This window comes from Sciurus carolinensis, chromosome X, assembly GCF_902686445.1.
Source record: "Sciurus carolinensis chromosome X, mSciCar1.2, whole genome shotgun sequence".
Classification (NCBI taxonomy): Eukaryota; Metazoa; Chordata; class Mammalia; order Rodentia; family Sciuridae; genus Sciurus; species Sciurus carolinensis.
In genome coordinates, this window is record NC_062232.1 from 6,441,838 (window position 1) to 6,459,559 (window position 17,722).

The following is a 17,722-nucleotide window of genomic DNA, read 5'->3' on the forward strand; positions in this document are numbered from 1 at the left end:
TTATTATGCTGGAATGGCAGTGATATGTTAAGGACTTAATTTGAGTTGAGGTAGATTATTTTTTGCTGTGATTTGGTACAGTTTAGGACTTCATTCATGTACAACACCCTACTGCTACTTACTTGACTTGGAATCACACCACCATCTCACCATTCCAATTGGTAAAGAAATCCTGCTATGGATGTCAGTGCTGAGAGATAAGATGGAGTATACAATAGCTCATCTTGTTATGTGGTTGTTTTTGAGTGTGCAATATTTGGGAGGATGTGTATACCCTATTTTCCCTTCTGGATACTTTTGTTTTTATATTAACTTTAACTTCTTAAAACCATATATTTAAAACTAAGATTAAATGAAGATTAAAATCAGAGTTGTTCTGATAATGTTTATCAATTTCTCAATGCTACTGGGAGAGATAGCCTTGCTGTCCAACCAGTTTAGGGAATCATATGTTCAAAATTCAATTTATGGGGCCTGGCTGTGGGTGTGATGTCTCACTTTCCTGGGGCCAGGGACTTGAACAGAAGAAGTGGGAGGATTGAGCTTGTGAAATTTAGGTTATCGGATTCCCATGCATACCAGTCAGTGTGCATTTATAGAGACAACCAAAGAGATAGCTGCCCAGACTCAGACAATTATAGGTGTGTCCCATTTTATACAACAGCTGCTGCCCTAAAACCATCTTGTCAATCAACATGATCAAGGCGGTGGGGGAGGGGGAAACTCTGCCCAAAGAAATCCATGAAAAACAATTTCCTCTATCTCTTGTTAAGCTCAGGTTTCGTTAATCAAATTTCCCCCAAGGAGAGAAGTTTGTAGACAATGTGCTTTTGCTGTTTTTTTTTTTTTCTAGAAAAACAAAAAAGGATCCTTTGAAATTTCTGATTCTTGTTATATAAACAGTGCAGGAAGTGCTCAGAAGGCATCTCATTGGATTGTTACCTTGCTTGACTTTCTGTGCTTGCTTGATGGTTGACATTTGATTCTTTAACTTATGACCATGAGTAGGTGAAAATGCTGCAAGTGCATTTTGCATAGGTTTAAGCTGGTGTTCTTGTGTGTTGGATGGAAACTGAAAGTTGTAAGGGAGAGCATTTCTCACAGAGAGCAGAGCATGGGTGCTCTCCAATTCTGGAAGAGTCACATTCCATTGTCATCGCCTCATTAATAGACTGTGTGGAAGAAGATGCTTGTTTTACCTGTTTTGTTGGTAACTGTCAATATCTGTTTTTGCTGGTATTTAAAGTGCACATTGAGATAGTAATGCTTTTAATTATAAGTGTACTAACATTGTTATTTAGGCAAAGCTGGTGAATTTGTTTTCCAACCGAATAGTTGTGGCAAAAGCAGTCAGTTAGATAAGATAATGTATAATTTTGTTCTAAAACTAATTCTAGATCAGCACAGCTATACAAAACTAACCTGACTTTCAAATTTGTTTTCGTAATTTTATTTTGCAGGATAACAAAGCCATTGACCTTTGCCGATTGTGTTGGGGACGAACTTCCTTTAGGATGGGAAACTGTATATGATAAACAAATTGGAATTTATTATATGGACCACATAAATAGTAAGTAGAGTGCCACATTTGCCATAATTACATGTGAATGAGTGTTCAGGTTGAATCTCAAAAAAAAAAATGCTGAAACAGAGGCTGGAGTTATGGCTCAGTGGTAGAGCATTTGCCTGGCATGTGTGAGGGCCTGGGTTCAATACTCAGAACCACATATAAATAAATAAAATAAAGGATTCATTGACAACTAAAAATATTTTTAAAAAATATTAAAGCATTTTATAAAGCAAAACAATCATTACTGTCTGATGCAACATGGAATGGATTTTATACATGTAATGTAAAGTTTTCATTACCTGAGTGCTCAGTGCATGAAGCAGTTAGCTATGTTACTTATGTCTTGCTAAGGACTGAATGTAATATGTTTAATGCAGGGTTTTAATATTTAGTATAAGCAATAAATTTCCCAAGCAGTCTGGAAACAAAAATACCTCTCATAATGGAAAGGTTTATTGTAAAGTAGAACTTAACAAGTTCCTGGAACAGCAAGTGCCCAAGTGTTTGCCTTAGCACACCAAACCTTTTGATCTTCATGTGTGAAGGGAGAAAATGGTGTAAAGGTGACAGGTCTTTGATCTTGCCAGTGTCTTTTGTAGAACTATTTGGAGCAGTGGCTCTCAAACTGATGATCTTTGTCCCCCAGGGACACTTGGCAATACCTGTAGGCATTCACAATAGCTGTGCCTAAAAGAGGTGCTGCTGACATTCAATGGGTGGAGACCAGGGGTGCTGCAAAACATCCTACAGTGCACAGGACGGTCTCCTAACAAAGAATGGCCTGACCCAAAATGGGAAGATAGGGAAACCTTGATACAGAGGCTCCATGTCATTCCAGATCCATTTTCCACCTCTAGCTCTTGGCTTTCTGTTTCTTCATCAGCCTTTCTGGAATCAATCCCAGCTAGGGTTCCTCACTCCCATTTTCCTTCTAGCTTCCTTTGCTGTTTCTGTCTTTGTCATTTTACTACTAGGGACATGAAATATGGCTTTCCCTTGCCTTGTTTTCTCTTTCAACTTATTAAGTGTGGTTCTGAAGATGCATGATGCCTCCACCTGAGGGATTTTGAAATTATTTCTCTCTCCAGTCCTGTGGTGCTTCATGTTCCCTTAGTATAATTGGCCCCAGGTTGGTGTCTTCAGGGCTGATTCCCGAGTTTTGGGTTGCCCACAATGTTTCAACATTGTGAGTCTTCCTGCCTCAGATATTGAATGGCATTGTCAGGTAGTAGGGTTTCCAATGCTTGTCACTAACCCTTGTACAATTGCAGCCATTATCCAAAGACTAGCCAGTGATAATTGAAAACAGGAGATAAATACTTTCCTGGCCCCACTGGCCTTTCATGCTGCTATCCAAGTGGCAAGAGGGCTTCTAGGTGGATCTGCCACGCACTGGATGCGGAGAGGTACCTGGCAGAAGAGTTGAGAGGCCCCAGCTGAAGACTGCCCTTCTAGTGGCCCTCAGTTGGCTTGCCACCTCATGGCTGTGTGTTTGGGTGAATGTGACTGTCTGGGGTGGCCCTCTCAGTTGATGGAGTAAAAGGTAGTTCCTGATACCCAAGACCCTCTCATTCTATGAAACAGCTATGCAATGGGACTGAGCAGTGTGGCTACACCACCAGGCTTTAGTCTTCCTGGGTTCCTGTGGTATAGGTGCTCACCAAATGGTATAGACATTCGCCTTACACAACCTTTCCAGAAAGCCTACCTGCTGCTCTTGTGGCCTAGGACCTGTTCTGACCCGTCTTTCTTGTAAACTCAGCACTCATCCCTCAGCGCCCCTTGTTTACCATGACATTCCTTGCCGGCTCACTCACTGAATCACAGCAAGTGTTTATAGAGCACCTTTGAACTGCCCACTCTGTTCAAGCCCTAGGCACCCAGGAAAGTAAGACCCATTCTCCACCATCAAAGGTTTGACACTCTAAAAGTCACCATGAAGAAGACTAAAAGAAAATAGTCACCAAGGACTTTCTTCCAGCCACCAGGAACACAAAGGATGACTTAGCATGTGTGTGTGGGGGGCGGGGTGGTGAGCAATTAGGAGAGCAGCTCTGGGGTCACATCACCTCCTTCATCTAAGACCTTCAAGGAACCCAACTCTTGATGGCACAGCTTTGAAACTCTTTAAAGCAAAGATCTGAGGAACCAAATGTTAATATTTGATCTGCGCAGGTGGGGTGAGGTACCAGAGGGGCTCTGGGTTGATAGCCTCAAGATTCCTAAGACCCTCCAGGACCCTAGAACAGTGTTAACAATGCTGTTGGCTGGCTTTAGGGTGTCATGCAGCTGAATAAACATCAGGAACATCCGGGCAATTACGAAAGTACTGATTCTGCCCCACCCCAGTCCCACTGAATCTGAATTCTGGGGCTAGAGCCAGACTCTGATTTTTGTTTTTATTTTTTTGTTTTGTTTTATCTTTACCCATATAAGCTTTCAAGGCCTAGAGAGGCTTTCTAAGAGCCTGGGTTGGCAGTGTAAAGGGCTGATTAGGGGTATAGGCAGGAAAGTGGATGGGAATGGTGTTTCCAAGAGAACCTACTTTGGAACATTTAGCAAGCACACTTGTGTGTGGGGCAGGGAAACAAGCATAGCATAAAATTTACCTTACTAACCACTTTGAGGTGAAATTCACAGTTCACAAAATGAACATTTTAAAGTGAACAGTTCAGTAGCATTTAGTACATTCATAATATTATACAACTATCACTTCTGCTGGTTCCAAAACACTTTCATCAGCCCAAAGGGAAAGCTATCCTCATTAAGCAGTCGTTCCATGTTGTCCTCTCCCTCAGTCTCTGCTAGCTGCTTTTGCTTTCTGTCCCTGTGCATTTGCACATTCTAGACATTTCATATCTGTGGAATCATATACTGTGTGACCTTTTGTGTCTGGTTTCTCTCATTTACCGTGATGCTTTCAAAGTTTCTCCATTTTGTAGCCATGTCAGTGCTTCATTCCTTTTTATGACCTGGTATCCTTTCACTCTATAAATTGAGGGAAGATCCTGAGAATATAAAGTATAAGGCAGCACCTTTGCTGTTCAGGGTTCATAATTCACTTGGGAAACAAAAAATACAGAAATAAGTATGTGCCAACTGGTACAGGTGGTGACCCAGCTATCCCATTCCTCAGTTTATACCCAAAGGACTTAAAATCAGCATACTACAATGATGCAGTCATATCAATGTTCATAGCAGCCCAATTCACAATAGCTAGATTGTGGAACCAACCTAGATTCCCTTCAATTGATGAATGGATAAAGAAACTGTGGTATGTATACACAATGGAACATTACTCAGCCATAAAGAAGAATAAAATTATGGCATTTTCTGGTAAATGGATGAAATTAGAAAATATCATGCTAAGTAAAATAGGCCAAGCCCAAAAAATCAAAGGCCAAATGCTTTCTCTGATAAGTGCATGACAATATATAATGAGGGGGGGATGATGGGGAGAAAAGAAGAACAAAGGAACTTTGGATGGTGTAGAGGAAAACTGAGTGGGAGGGGGTGGTGATGGAAAAACGGTAGAATGAAACAGACAATATTACCATATATATATATATGTATGATTACATGAATGGTGTGAATCTACATTGTGTACAACCATAGAAATGAAAAGTTGTACCCCATTTGTGTACAATGAATCAAAATGTGTCTGTAAAAATAAAAATATTTTAATTAAAAAAATAAAAAATAAAAATAAAAAATTTTTAAAAATTAAAAAAATTAAAAAAGAATGGTGTTGTCAGCAGTGCAGAGGTCAGACAAGGACCAGGAGGGCCAGAGTAGGTTTCAAAACAGAGGGTCTTTGTAATGAAATGTTGGAAGGTGATAGACTGTCCTGGTGGTCAGAGAGGACAGAAGCAGCATAAATAAAGGCACCAATGAGCTAGTCAGGCACATCTGGTGACTTCAGAAAAGTTGTCTATGCAGAGGATGTTTGTGAGGAAAAGGACACAAAATAGAGATGAAATTGGAAATTAGTTTTGGGACTCAAGTTGTGGAGACTGGACTTTGTGCTTTAGAAGAGGTACTTGTGGAAGAGAGTTGCAGCAGAATTAGGAAGATAATGTGGGTAAGCGCCCTGAGGGTGGGTTTGGTGGCATGAGACAAGAAGCTGCATGACTGTGGGGGATGATCATGAGGCCCTGATTGAAGGAAGGAGAGACAGGGAAAAGGGCATGTAGTCAGTTATTATTGTATCCAGCAGCAGGAATCACCACTTCTTGATGACCCTCAGAGTATTCTTGGAGGGAGACGAGCAGGAGGAGTTGAGGATGAGACTCAGATGGGATTCCCAGGCTGACTAAGCAGATGGATCCAGATACTGCCCACTGAGAGAGGGAAGCAGTGTGGTGTTGTGTGTTGTTTAGTTTGGTTTCGCTTCTGATAGTGAAAGGGCAGTTTGTGAGAACAAGTTGTGCTTCAGATGACTGGCTCAGGATTGCTGTGGGTCTGTCCAGACGGAGATGTGTCTAGGAGGCAGTTGGGAATAAAAGATTGGAGCTCAGGACAGGGGTTAGAGCCAGAGGTAGGTGTGGGCCTTCCAAGAGCCTGCATAGTAAAAGTCAGGAACGGGAAATGTGGGGAATTGTGGGTGGGAGGAGAATGAGAAGAGAAAAGGCAAAGAGGAGCAAGCCAGCAGGGACAATAGTATTTTTATCATCCTGTGGTGAAGAAGTCAGTGAGAAGAACATTGTAAATATCCATTACACAAATATTCATTAACAGTTCTAAACTCATTAGGGTTCATCTCCTTTGGCACTTATTTAAAGTATGGTATTTATTGATGAAAGAATTGTATTGTCTTCCCTCCTCCACTGGACTATTTCATACCTGTAGCATTTTCTTTTTGTCTGAACTGTGAATGCATAAGTAGAAGGTGCTTCACACTTCAGAAAGGTTCATGCGCTTCAGAAAAGTTCATGATGTAAAATCTTCTACAATGTGCATCCTGGTAGTCAATTTTCATATTGACTAGTAACATAACTGCATGACTGTTGGTCAACCTACAGATGTTACCCTCAAGACACTCATTTTTCTTATCATCTTCATTTTAGAGCTTACTCAGATTGAGGATCCAAGAGAACAGTGGAGGCGAGAGCAGGAACGGATGTTGAAGGAGTATTTAATTGTAGCCCAGGAGGCTCTCAATGCCAAGAAAGAAATATACCAGATCAAGCAGCAGCGGTTCGAGCTGGCCCAGGAGGAATACCAGCAACTGCACAAACTGTGTGAGGACGACAGCCGCTCGTATGCCAGCTGTGAGTTGACTTGTCCCCGTCACTGAACTCCTGTGACTTTAAAAGCCATTTCCCTGCTAAGTTATCCTGCAAATGCCCAACTTTACTTGGGCAAAATGGGCTTTGTAAAGGTTCCAATTGCATACTATTAGCTAATGGATATTTATCAAGTGCTCACTTTGTGTGCAAATGTTGAAATATGGTGGTGATTAAGAAAGGAAAGGTTAGGGCTGGAGTTGTGGCTTAGTGGTAGAGTGTTTGCCTGGCAAGTGCAAGGCCCTGGGTTTGATACTCAACACCATATATAAATAAAATAAAAAAGCTCCATTGACAGCTAAAAAATATTTTTAAAAAAGAAAGGAAAGGTCCCTCCCCTCATGAAGATACATTCAGGTGGGGAAAAGTGAAAAACAAATGAGCTAACAAAATTCTAGGTCGTGATGTGAGACAACCCCCTGTCTCGTGATTGTCAGTTTTGAAGAAGCCTCACTCAGAGACCACTGCACTTAATACTGTTTGTCTGGAGTGACCTCTTGGGGAATGATTCCCTTATTCCTGGGTGGGAAGATTTTGGAGTCTGCAGACATGCTCAGCTCCTGTCTCTCTGTAGAGGTCTTTCCTGGACTTTAGTCTATTGGACAGTACGTTGAAGAAGGAACCCAGTCTAACCCAAAGAATCAGAGGAATCTGACCCCCAAGTAAATGGCTGTACCCTACTGTTCTTCAAAGGAACCCTTCCTTAGTTTCAGAAGCTACCAGAGATGGGCCCCCATTTTATTAGCACTTAGTGAGTACTCAGGGTTGGAAGGACCCAGGTCTAGTCTCAGAAGTCAAGTCCTTTTTTTTTAAACTGACACAGTTAGTCACTGTTAGAGTCAGTTCCTTCCCAACAGAATTGTCACACCCAATAGTCCACTGTAGGCATGCATGACTACCATGTTTTGGGGGCCAGTGATCTTGGAGAGAATATATGGTGTCAGTACCAGTAGGTTTTATTTTATCAAAACCTAAGTTGCACAGGGGAATCTATGTCTATGACGACATAATTGTCTTGTCATCAGGTATTTGGCTCTGATGACAAGCTTTGAACATAAAAGACGTGATCATAGCTTTATTCTGTGTTGCAAGTCAGAATGGAATTAAGGGCAAGGGGCCATGTGTCTTGTGCTCTTTTCATTGCACTACTGTCAAAGGTGAAAGAAGCATAGAAACTGGACAGTGGTGAGGTTTTGCCTCTGTAATAGGAATGTAAGATATCTTTCTTATCATGTACCTTGAGGGAATGGAGGCAACTCAGGTACAATGATGTTTTGCTTCTAAGTCATCTATCTCCTGGTCTTCAGATTTTGATTCATGCAAGTTTTTTTTTACTGGTTCTTTTTAGTTGCACATGACAGTAGAATCCATTTTGATGCAATTATACAAGCATGGAATATACCTCATTCTAATTAGAACCCCAGTTCATACTAGTTTTTTTTAAAACTTTCCATTGAAAGGTGATAGGTCAGCTCAGTGCTGAATTTTATAGACAGGTTTCTTCTCTCTATAGTTTCCTCGTAATTTTTTCTCTGATTATGATATTGGGGGTAATGCTGGCCTCAGAATAAATCAAGAAATTTTCTCTTCATTTTACTGTAAGAATTTATAAGGGATTAATATTAATGCTTTCTTAACTGTTTGAGAGAATGTATCCTAAAATCCACAAAGACCTGGAGTTTTCTGTGGGAATGTTCTTAACTATAGAGTCCAATACCTTTGATAGATATGGGGCTGTTTTTTTAAAAATTTTCCTCCTTAATCAGGTTTGGTATTTGTATGTTCCAAAGAATTTGTCCTTTTATCTAATCTTAAAGTCAGCAAAGTTTTCTATAGCCAGGAGTAAATATTTTATACTTTGTGGGCTACCAAATCTTAGTTCCAACTACTCAACGCTGTTGTTTTTGTGCAAAAGCAGTCAGAGACAACATGTAAATGAGTGTCTGGCTGTGTTTTTAAAGTGTAAATACAGGTAATAAGCCAGATTTGGCCCACAGGGAGTTTGCCAAACTATGATGTGAGCTGTCAAGTCTGTAATGTTCATAGACTCTCCCTGTTATCCTTTGACTCTCTGTAGGCTATGAGGTATGTCCCCTCTTTCATGCCTGATATTAATTTCTGTCTTCTTTTCCTTTGTTACAAGTGTAGCTATACTTTTGTCAATTTTATTTCTCTTTACAATGAACTGGCTTTTGGTTTTCATTCCTCCTCTACCTACTTCTTGTCTTTTTTCTATTGTATTGATTTTTATTCTTTAGTATTTCCTTCCTTCTACTTAATTTATCTTTAATTGTTCTTCCCTTTCTGACTTCCTAAAGTAGAAACTTAGATCACTGGTTTTAGTCCTTTTTTTCTCATTTAACTTAATGATGCAAATTCTCTAAGCTCTCTTTAATTGCATCCCATATATTACTATATTTTTATTTTCATTCTTTTCAAAATATTTTCTCATTTTCTGTGTGATTCAGTTTTCGACCCATGGGTTCTTTAAAAGTAAGTTGTTGGGAATTTTAAAAGATGACATGTTATTGATTTCTAATCTAATTCCATTGTGGTCAGAGACTAACCTAGGTAAGATTTCAATATTTTGAAATCTATTGAGACGACTTTTATGGCCCACCTTATAGTATCTCTTGGTGATCTTAGGATCAGATGCCAATAGACTTGGTGCCTCAAGGTCACGCCTAGCTGAAACATTGACTTAAAATTGGTTCTGAGATCATGTAGTTCATACACCTTTCAGAAAGCTACTTGGCAAAAGCAAGGTTAAACCAAACAAAATTGCCATTTTTGTAGCCATAGAAGGGCTGAATATTGGCAGTTTCTTATGATTCAACCTACTAGTGTGTTTCTTTCCCATAACCCTTAGGTACTTTATCTGTTATGTGGCTGGGTTTGGTTAGGTCCCAAAAGAGGCCCTCAAATCAATCTTTCAAAGAGTGGAACAGAAGAAGTACATATCAGAAAAACTTGGTAGGAAGTTCCTTGCCTGTGATTGAAAAGAATTGAGTTAAGAGAAGGTGGTGTGTATTATGTATCAGCTACACCCAGTGCAGCCAGAATCTCAGCTGCAAGGAGTGTGGACACTCTGGACTGCACACCCTTGAAGAGGCAGATATAGGGGAACCTTAGAGCAGCTACTCTGAAGGGCACGGTAGGGAAACCCCAATGCAGTGTTGAGTCTGTGGAGAAAGGTTATTCAGTGCTTAGAGTCTTATGGATCTGGGACATTCAGCAAGATTGGTTTCTGTATTTCCATGGACTTTTTATGCCCTTGATGTTTGGGTAAATAAGGAATTATACTTAATTACATTCCTTTCTGTACCACACAGAATTTTATTAATGCTCAGTAAAAATCCTCAAGACTCTGTCTTTAAAGTGGCGTCTGCTTCTTCAGTAGAGGAAGCTGACAATTCTGCAGTGTTGAGGATTGAATATATTGCCCTTCAGTTTCCTTTGCCTGACCTGTGAAGTCTTGGTGTAGACAGAATCCCTTCTTCATGTGAATAGGTTGCCTTGGAGTCCAGAAATTGGGCCTGCCTGTTTTCATGAAAGGGGTAGAGATGCCAGTGGAGCTTCCTGGGGCCTGTTAGCTCACCAGGGAAAAAGTCAACTATGAATGGAATCTAGGAGTTAATCCAAGTGGTTTATCAAATTGCTCTGTCCCTAGGGCTCCTACTAGGCTCTTTTAGTCTGCTGTTTAACCTGAACTACTGATTACAATGAGGAAAACCCTGATAGTCATGACTCAAATGAATTCTTTCTGGCCACAGGATAAAGTTCAGTACAGTGATCCTGTTGGTTTGAATTGCTGATTTAACAGATGGCTTGCGCAGCCATGTCAGAATGTTGGGCCCACATTGGTAGCTGCTTGTGGCTATATCACAGCACATCTGGCTCCAGAATTGAACCTCACAGCACTTAAATCTCTTTCAGTGCCAGCTGATCACCTAAAGCAGGGAGGTGACTCCTTGCTTTGGTGCTGGGAACTATATATCACCTGGATTTACTTCTTGTTACTTCTTTATTAGTAATAACTTGAAGTAGAAGAAAACAGTATTTAATAAGCTAATGTTTCATATGCATTGTTATAATTTCCACATTGTAAGCCTCTGCTATCATCTTGGTAAACTGAATCAATCAACTAAATTACTTCTTCAAGGTTATATATCCAGTAAATGATAGAACTTGGATTTGAACCCAGATCTGTTTGTTCATGGCCTCCAGTTCTCTGTACTATTTCCCAAACACAAGGCCATTCAGAAGCTGATTGTGTTTTTGGAATGCTTAACTTCTCTTTCAAGTTATCTGAAAATAAAGACTGATTATAAATGGACAGGTTGTCTGGCAATTATACAACAATAAAGGGGCAAAAGGAAAACAGAGCACTTTCTACTTCTTGACTTTCTCATGGTCCATGAAGATCACTCAGCAATTCCTTTACTTTTGTACAGGTATTTATTAAGTATCCACTGTTGGTATATACTAAATGCTAAGGACACACTTTCTCCCTAATGACTGATTGTAGGGGAGAATGAGGCAATAATGATGAACAGCCATTTCTAATGTTGGAGCAAAAGGTTGTAGGGAGGACTGGAGGAGAGGAAGTACATCTCACTTATACCCTTCACAGATTTTCCCTGAGGTATGGAAATCACCAGGATAAAACTCCATTCATTGGAGAGGAAAGATTTTGTGTCAATGTTGAGCCATCTGGTATCTAAGAATATCCAAGCCTTGACCTTTTTTGCTCCTGACCAAAACAAATTCAGATGCCTTGCTGGATTAGCTGGAGAACAATCTCCAGGAACCAAGATCCCAACTCCATTTCTTTGGGCCTCTGAGCTCACTGCCTGGTGCTCAGTCCTGTTTTCTGCTTTGTAGAACACTGGGATGAGACTGTTCTACAATGGACTCATTCTCTCAGTGGCACACCTGATAAATTTTTCTACAGCTTTATTTTGTAGATTTCTCTCCTCCGGGTTTCTTTGCAAAATGTTCATCTCTCTGTCTTCCTTTTTAATGTTGAATGCATTCATTATCTCAGAAACCTTTTCTAGTGTTACTTCTTCATTCTTGAGAAACTCTGGCATCTACTGTGCGATGATTTTCAGGGTCTTCTGGAAGAAATTCTTGCATGAGGTAGAATTATAATCTGAGCCACAGGTCTGCAGACTATGTTAGTTCTGCTGGCCGAATCCTGTCCAATGCAGGTGTTGCTAATAAAGTTTTCTTGGAACACTGCCATGCCCATTCACTGACTTGTTGTTTATGGCAGCAACAAAAGCTGAATTGAATATTCAAGACAGACTGTATGGCCCACAGCAAAATGTACTGTCCCTTTGCAGAACCCATGTTCCATACCAGTAGTTCTCAACCTTGCTGCAAGTTCAAATATCTTGGAGGGCTTTAAAAACTACTACTGCCTGGGCCCTATGCTGCCCAGAGATTTATTTAATTGGCCTTGGATGTGGGGAGACAATTTCTTTGCATTTTTCTTTAAAGATCCCCAGGTGGTTCCTGAGTTGAGATCTACTGGTTTAGATTGACCGTGAATGTCTCTTCTAGCAGCAGGAATGTGACTTTGTTATCCTGACCGCTAGGAGCAATACACTGAAAGTATCTTTAGGTGCCTGGGAAAGAGTCAGTCTTATCTCTAGTGAGAAGGTGCTGACTCACCCTGGATTCTTGGGTCAGGTGGTGGTGAGGCTTGACCTTATCAGCCATCAGTCCTGCCAACATTCTTTCCGAGGCTCCAAGCCCATCCCACAAAAACTATCTTCCCTCGCTCCTAGCTAAAGGGTTTCTCATCTGCTGTCTGAGGATAAAGGCTACAGTCTATCTGTTCAGATTTTTGTTTTTCTTCACATGAGCATGTTGGAGCAGGCAGGAGAAAAATGGATCATGCAGCATTTTCCCCACGTATTAGTCTGCAAGCCTCAATCTTGAAGGCAGTGATAGAGTGTGTGTGTTTACTGAGAGATAATCCCCCAGGAGTTCCAGACACAAATTCCTTTATGAATGATGGCATGGTATAGATCAAGTCATTACAAATTCAGTCTTTTAACTTACAAAATAGGGAAACATAATCATCATCTTCCTTTCATGAAGATTTTATGAAAATGGGTGAAATAAATGTGAAAGGGCCTCTAAAATGGCAAGGGATAATAATTTACATTGTTGTGGTCCAGCTAAGCTATAACCTTATTATTATATCATCTGAAGCAATATTATGTGCCTGAGTTGACTCCTTAAGCTATTTAATAGCTCTGCACACTCAACTCTCTAGAGAGAAGAAAGTTCCAAGGTGGAAGTCTGGTCTTTATCATAAACCTTGAGATTGGAGACATGTTTACCAGAGGAGGATCTTTTTATAAATGTTGTAGAGTGCATGCTGTTAAAAAGGAGGTCTGAAGTCCTGAGACTCTAAAAATGGTTCTGTTAGACTTATGGAAACATCTAAGAAACTGAGGCTTTTATTTATAAATTGAACTATACTTTTCAAAGTTATGCCAGTGTTCACGGCTATTCTTAGCATTTGGAGATAAAAGGTATTCATGGTCTTAGGTACTTGAATTGCCTTTTCCCTTGTCCCAGACCTGGAATTTCATAATTTTAGAGACCATAGGTAAAGTTATGTGAATGGTATCAGTATAAGTAAAATCTGTCATTTCGGATGATTTCAGCTCTAAGTAATGGAAGATTAACTTTCATGGGCCTTAACAATAAGGAAATCCATCGCCACATAATAGTCCTTTGGGGACTGGGTGAGGTTTTTCCATTGTTGGATTTAATGGCTCCATGGTGTTCTTGGTCCATCAGACTTGATGTCTAGGATGGAGTATGCACCATGGCCTACCTAGGAGGTGGCTACCTGTCAACATTGGGGTTCTATCAATTAGGAAGGAGAAGTGGGGGAAAGGCTGCTATGTAGATGTCCAGCAGTACTAATGACATTCTCCTGTGTGTATTTCAAGTCTCTGCTAATTTTCCTGTGAAATTGCAGACAGAAAAAGTTTGGTGGTGATGATTTCCAGTCATTGTTACTGATGTTAAACATTGAAGTTAACTTTGTTGAACTCCCATAGTGGGGTTACTTTCTACTCTTAAGGTGAAAAATCCTAGGCAATAACCATTGGCATTGTCTTCCTGACTATTAAGTTGACCAGTTGTACACATGTGTAAACGAGGAGTCAGCCATATGTAGCCTCATTTGTATATTGCTTCCCTCGGGGGTAGAAGGCCTTTAAGTTCAGGTCTGGGAGATTTAAGTCCCAGGAATTTACTGTGAAGGTTTTCTATAAACAATTTTTGCCTCTTGAGGGCACATTGTTTGAAGTATTGCTTTCATTACTGATCTTAAATGAAATCCATAAGTCAGGCAAGTTTTAAGTCATAGAATTTAGAAATAGGCATTCTCATCTAAGAAATAATTATCTTTTTTTTTTTCAGTGCTGGGGTTTGAAGCGAGGGCTTCACACATGCTAGGCAAGTGAGACTACATCCTTGACCCATGAATTTTGTTTTAAAAATATTTATTTCATGTCTTTGAGAGGTCACAATTTTAAGTATAAGAACATTTGAGATAAAAGTGGCAAACATTTCACTCCTCCAGGTATTTATTTCCAGTAGATCCAGATTGAAGTTCTGACCAAATGGGGCTTAAATAGTCAATTTTCCATAAGAACTGTTTTAAAAATGGGAGATCTGAACTGCTCAAATTAACTTTGGATGTAGTTCTAATTGAGGTTTTAAATAATCTTGCTGTGTAAGCTACTTGATGGTTTTGAGCTATCCTTTCCAACATAAAGTCAGGAAAGGATTTTTTTCTCTTGCCACATTTTTAAAATTGGTGCATTATAGTTTTATGTAATCATGGAATTTTTTGTTACATAGTCACACATGTATACATCATGACAATATAATTTGGCCAGTATCGTTCCCCAGCACGTTCCCTCTCTCTCCCCACCTCCTAGTCCCCTTCCTCTACTGATCTCCCTTTGATTTTCATGAGATCCCCCCTTCCACCTTCCCTTTATCTTTTCTTCTCTAGTTTCCACATATGAGAGAAAACATACAACCCCTGACCTTCTGAATTTGGCTTATTTCCCTTAACATAATGGTCTCAAGTTCCATCCATTTTCCTGCAAATGACCTAATTTCATTTTCCTTTATATCTGAATAAAACTCCATTGTGTATATCTACCACATTTTCTTTATCCATTCATTCACTGATGGAACCTAGGCTGGTTCCATGGTTTGACTATTGTGAATTTTGCTGCCGTTAACATGAATATGCTTGTATCACTATAGTATGATCTTTAATTCTTTATGCTAAAATACTGTGGAGTGATAGAGCTGGGTCATATGATGGTTCCATACCTAGTCTTTTGAGGACCCTCCATACTGATTTCTGTAGTGATTGTACTAATTTACAATCCCATTAACAGTGTAAAAGTGTTCCTTTCCCCCCCACAACCTCTCCAGTGTTTATTAGTATTTGTATTCTTGATAACTGCTACTCCCACTGGTGTAAGATGAAATCTCAATGTAGTTTTGATTTGCATTTCCCAATTGCTAATAACATTGAATATTTTTTTCATATATTTCTTGGCCATTTTTATTTCTTCTTTTAAGAAGTATCTGTTTATTTCATTTGCCAATTTATTAATTGAGTGATTTTTTTGGTGTTAAATTTTTTGTTTTTTATATGTTCTAGATATTAATCCTCTGTCAGAAGAGTAGCTAGTGAAGATTTTCTTCCATTCTGTAGGTTCTCTCTTCACATTCCTAATTGTTTTCTTTGCTGTGCAGAAGCTTTTAAATTTGATGCCATCCCATTTATTAACTATTGTCATTAAGGAAAGGATTTTGAATTAAGTTCTGAAATTCTAGGCACCTAGTTTAACTGTGTGCCAACCTTTGATACTCAAATCAAAAGAGTAAAATGAAGGGTTCTGGCCCTGCAGATGGGTTTTCTGAGCAGGTGATATTAAGGACAGTAACCAGGAGGCTGATGATACCAGTGTGGGGGTGACTCACAGATGAAGACAGATGAGCTGGGGAAGAAAATAGAAATCGAGTTGCCATAGTGCAAAAGCCCATAGTTTCAGACACCAAAAGAAAGGAGTCAGAAACATCAAGAAAAAGCTATGCAGAGAGGTGGAAGGGGTGATAGAAATGAGAAACAGCCACTGGCTGCTCTGGCCATTGGAGCACCAGAAAAGAAGTGCAGTTCTCTGTACAGACAGAAATTGGCAAAGAGTACATAGCCTGTAAACAGCTCTGTGGTGCTTATTCACCCTGAGTATTGGCTATTCATACTAATGACACTGTGTCTGTAAAAAGCATTTAAATCATGTGCACCACACTGTTTAAGAAAGCATTGAGTGATGTGATGTATTTAAGCTAAACATCCATCAATGACAAGCAGCTAGAATAAAAAGCATGAGTGCCTCATTTCAGTTTCTGGGAACAAACAACTTGAGGGTGCAACTTTCCTCAGCTTTGCCAGACTAGTGTAGTACTAGTAGTGGCATAGCTAGAAAGCTGCCTTTTTAATTTTACACTCTTAATGTGTCAAAAATTTTTCATCTGGATGTGGAGAGAATAAATACAGAATCAAAATTGAACCACAGAAAATAATCATGGTTAACCTTCTGTTTCTATACTTCACCGACTTCCATATATGTATATCGGAAAAGACAGGAAAAATGGGTTCGTACTGCTTGTAACTGCATATAGGACAACTTTCCATACCATAATCACATCTTGTTTTCTCTTGTGTATGTATGTTTTTTAATCGTAGTAGATTTATAGTAGAAATAAACAGGGTTTTGATTTCCTGCAGCCATATATTTTCTTATATGGGATCATGTAGAAAACCTTGATTAAAAAATAGAGTTAGGGTTAGGGAGGGGGGCAAGAATGGAGGAAGGAAGGACTCTATAGAGGGAAAAGATGGGTGGGAGGGGTTGGGGGAAGGGAAAAATAACAGAATGAATCAAACAACGTTACCCTATGTAGATTTATGATTACACAAATGGTATGCCTTTATGCCATGTACAAACAGAGAAACAACATGTATCCCATTTGTTTACAATAAAAAAAATCAAACTTCAAGATTTGAGGTTGTGCAATGTTAATTATTTAGGAAACAGTGGCCCCTTAAATCAGAGTTTTAGAATTAATTATTTAATATGGTAAACCAGAAGTTCTTTATGTGAATTTATTTATTTTAAGAGATCCATTGTAAAATAAAATATTTTCCTTCTATTTAGCCTTCTCTGGATATTCAACAAATACAAAGTATGACCCACACCAAATTAAAGCAGAAATAGCAAGTCGTCGGGATAGGGTGAGTAAAACCAGTATTTTTACAACTAGGTTCACCACATACATTCTTTTTTAAACTTTTGGTGCATTGCAGTTGTATCTAATAGTGGGATTTATTTGGACATATTCATAAATGCATATACCATAGTTTTCTCCATTTAATCCCTAGTACTATCCCTTTCCCTTCCATCCTCCTTCCATTCATCCCCTTCCTCTACTTTATTGGTCTTCCTTTTATTTATTTAGTTTAATTGGTCCATTATCATATAAAAATTGGAATTTATTGTGATATATTTATGCATGCACATAGCATAATTTGGTCAACTATATATATTCTCCACTTCTTCCCCTTCACCTCCCCTCCTCCCTCACCCCTGATCCCCTGCTTCTCTACTGTTTTCCCTTCTATTTTTATGAGATCCCCTTGTTTTTGCTCCTTTTAAAATCTTATTTCACTTAGCATGATGTTCTCCAGTTCTATCCATTTTCATTCTTCTTCATGGCTGAGTAGAACTCCATTGCGTACATATAA

At 39.4% G+C, this 17,722-nt stretch overlaps 1 protein-coding gene across 1 annotated transcript in view; it reads left to right on the top strand.

Annotated features, from left to right (window-relative positions):
* Window positions 1-1,465: 1,465 nt before the first annotated feature.
* Window positions 1,466-17,722, top strand: part of Wwc3 (WWC family member 3) — a 72,126-nt gene continuing 55,869 nt past the window's right edge. Inside the window, exons 1-3 of the mRNA XM_047536916.1 lie at window positions 1,466-1,570; window positions 6,637-6,840; window positions 17,136-17,212. Of these exons, the coding sequence (XP_047392872.1) occupies window positions 1,555-1,570; window positions 6,637-6,840; window positions 17,136-17,212 (297 nt within the window). The 5' untranslated portion in view covers window positions 1,466-1,554. The remainder of the gene's footprint in view (window positions 1,571-6,636; window positions 6,841-17,135; window positions 17,213-17,722) is intronic.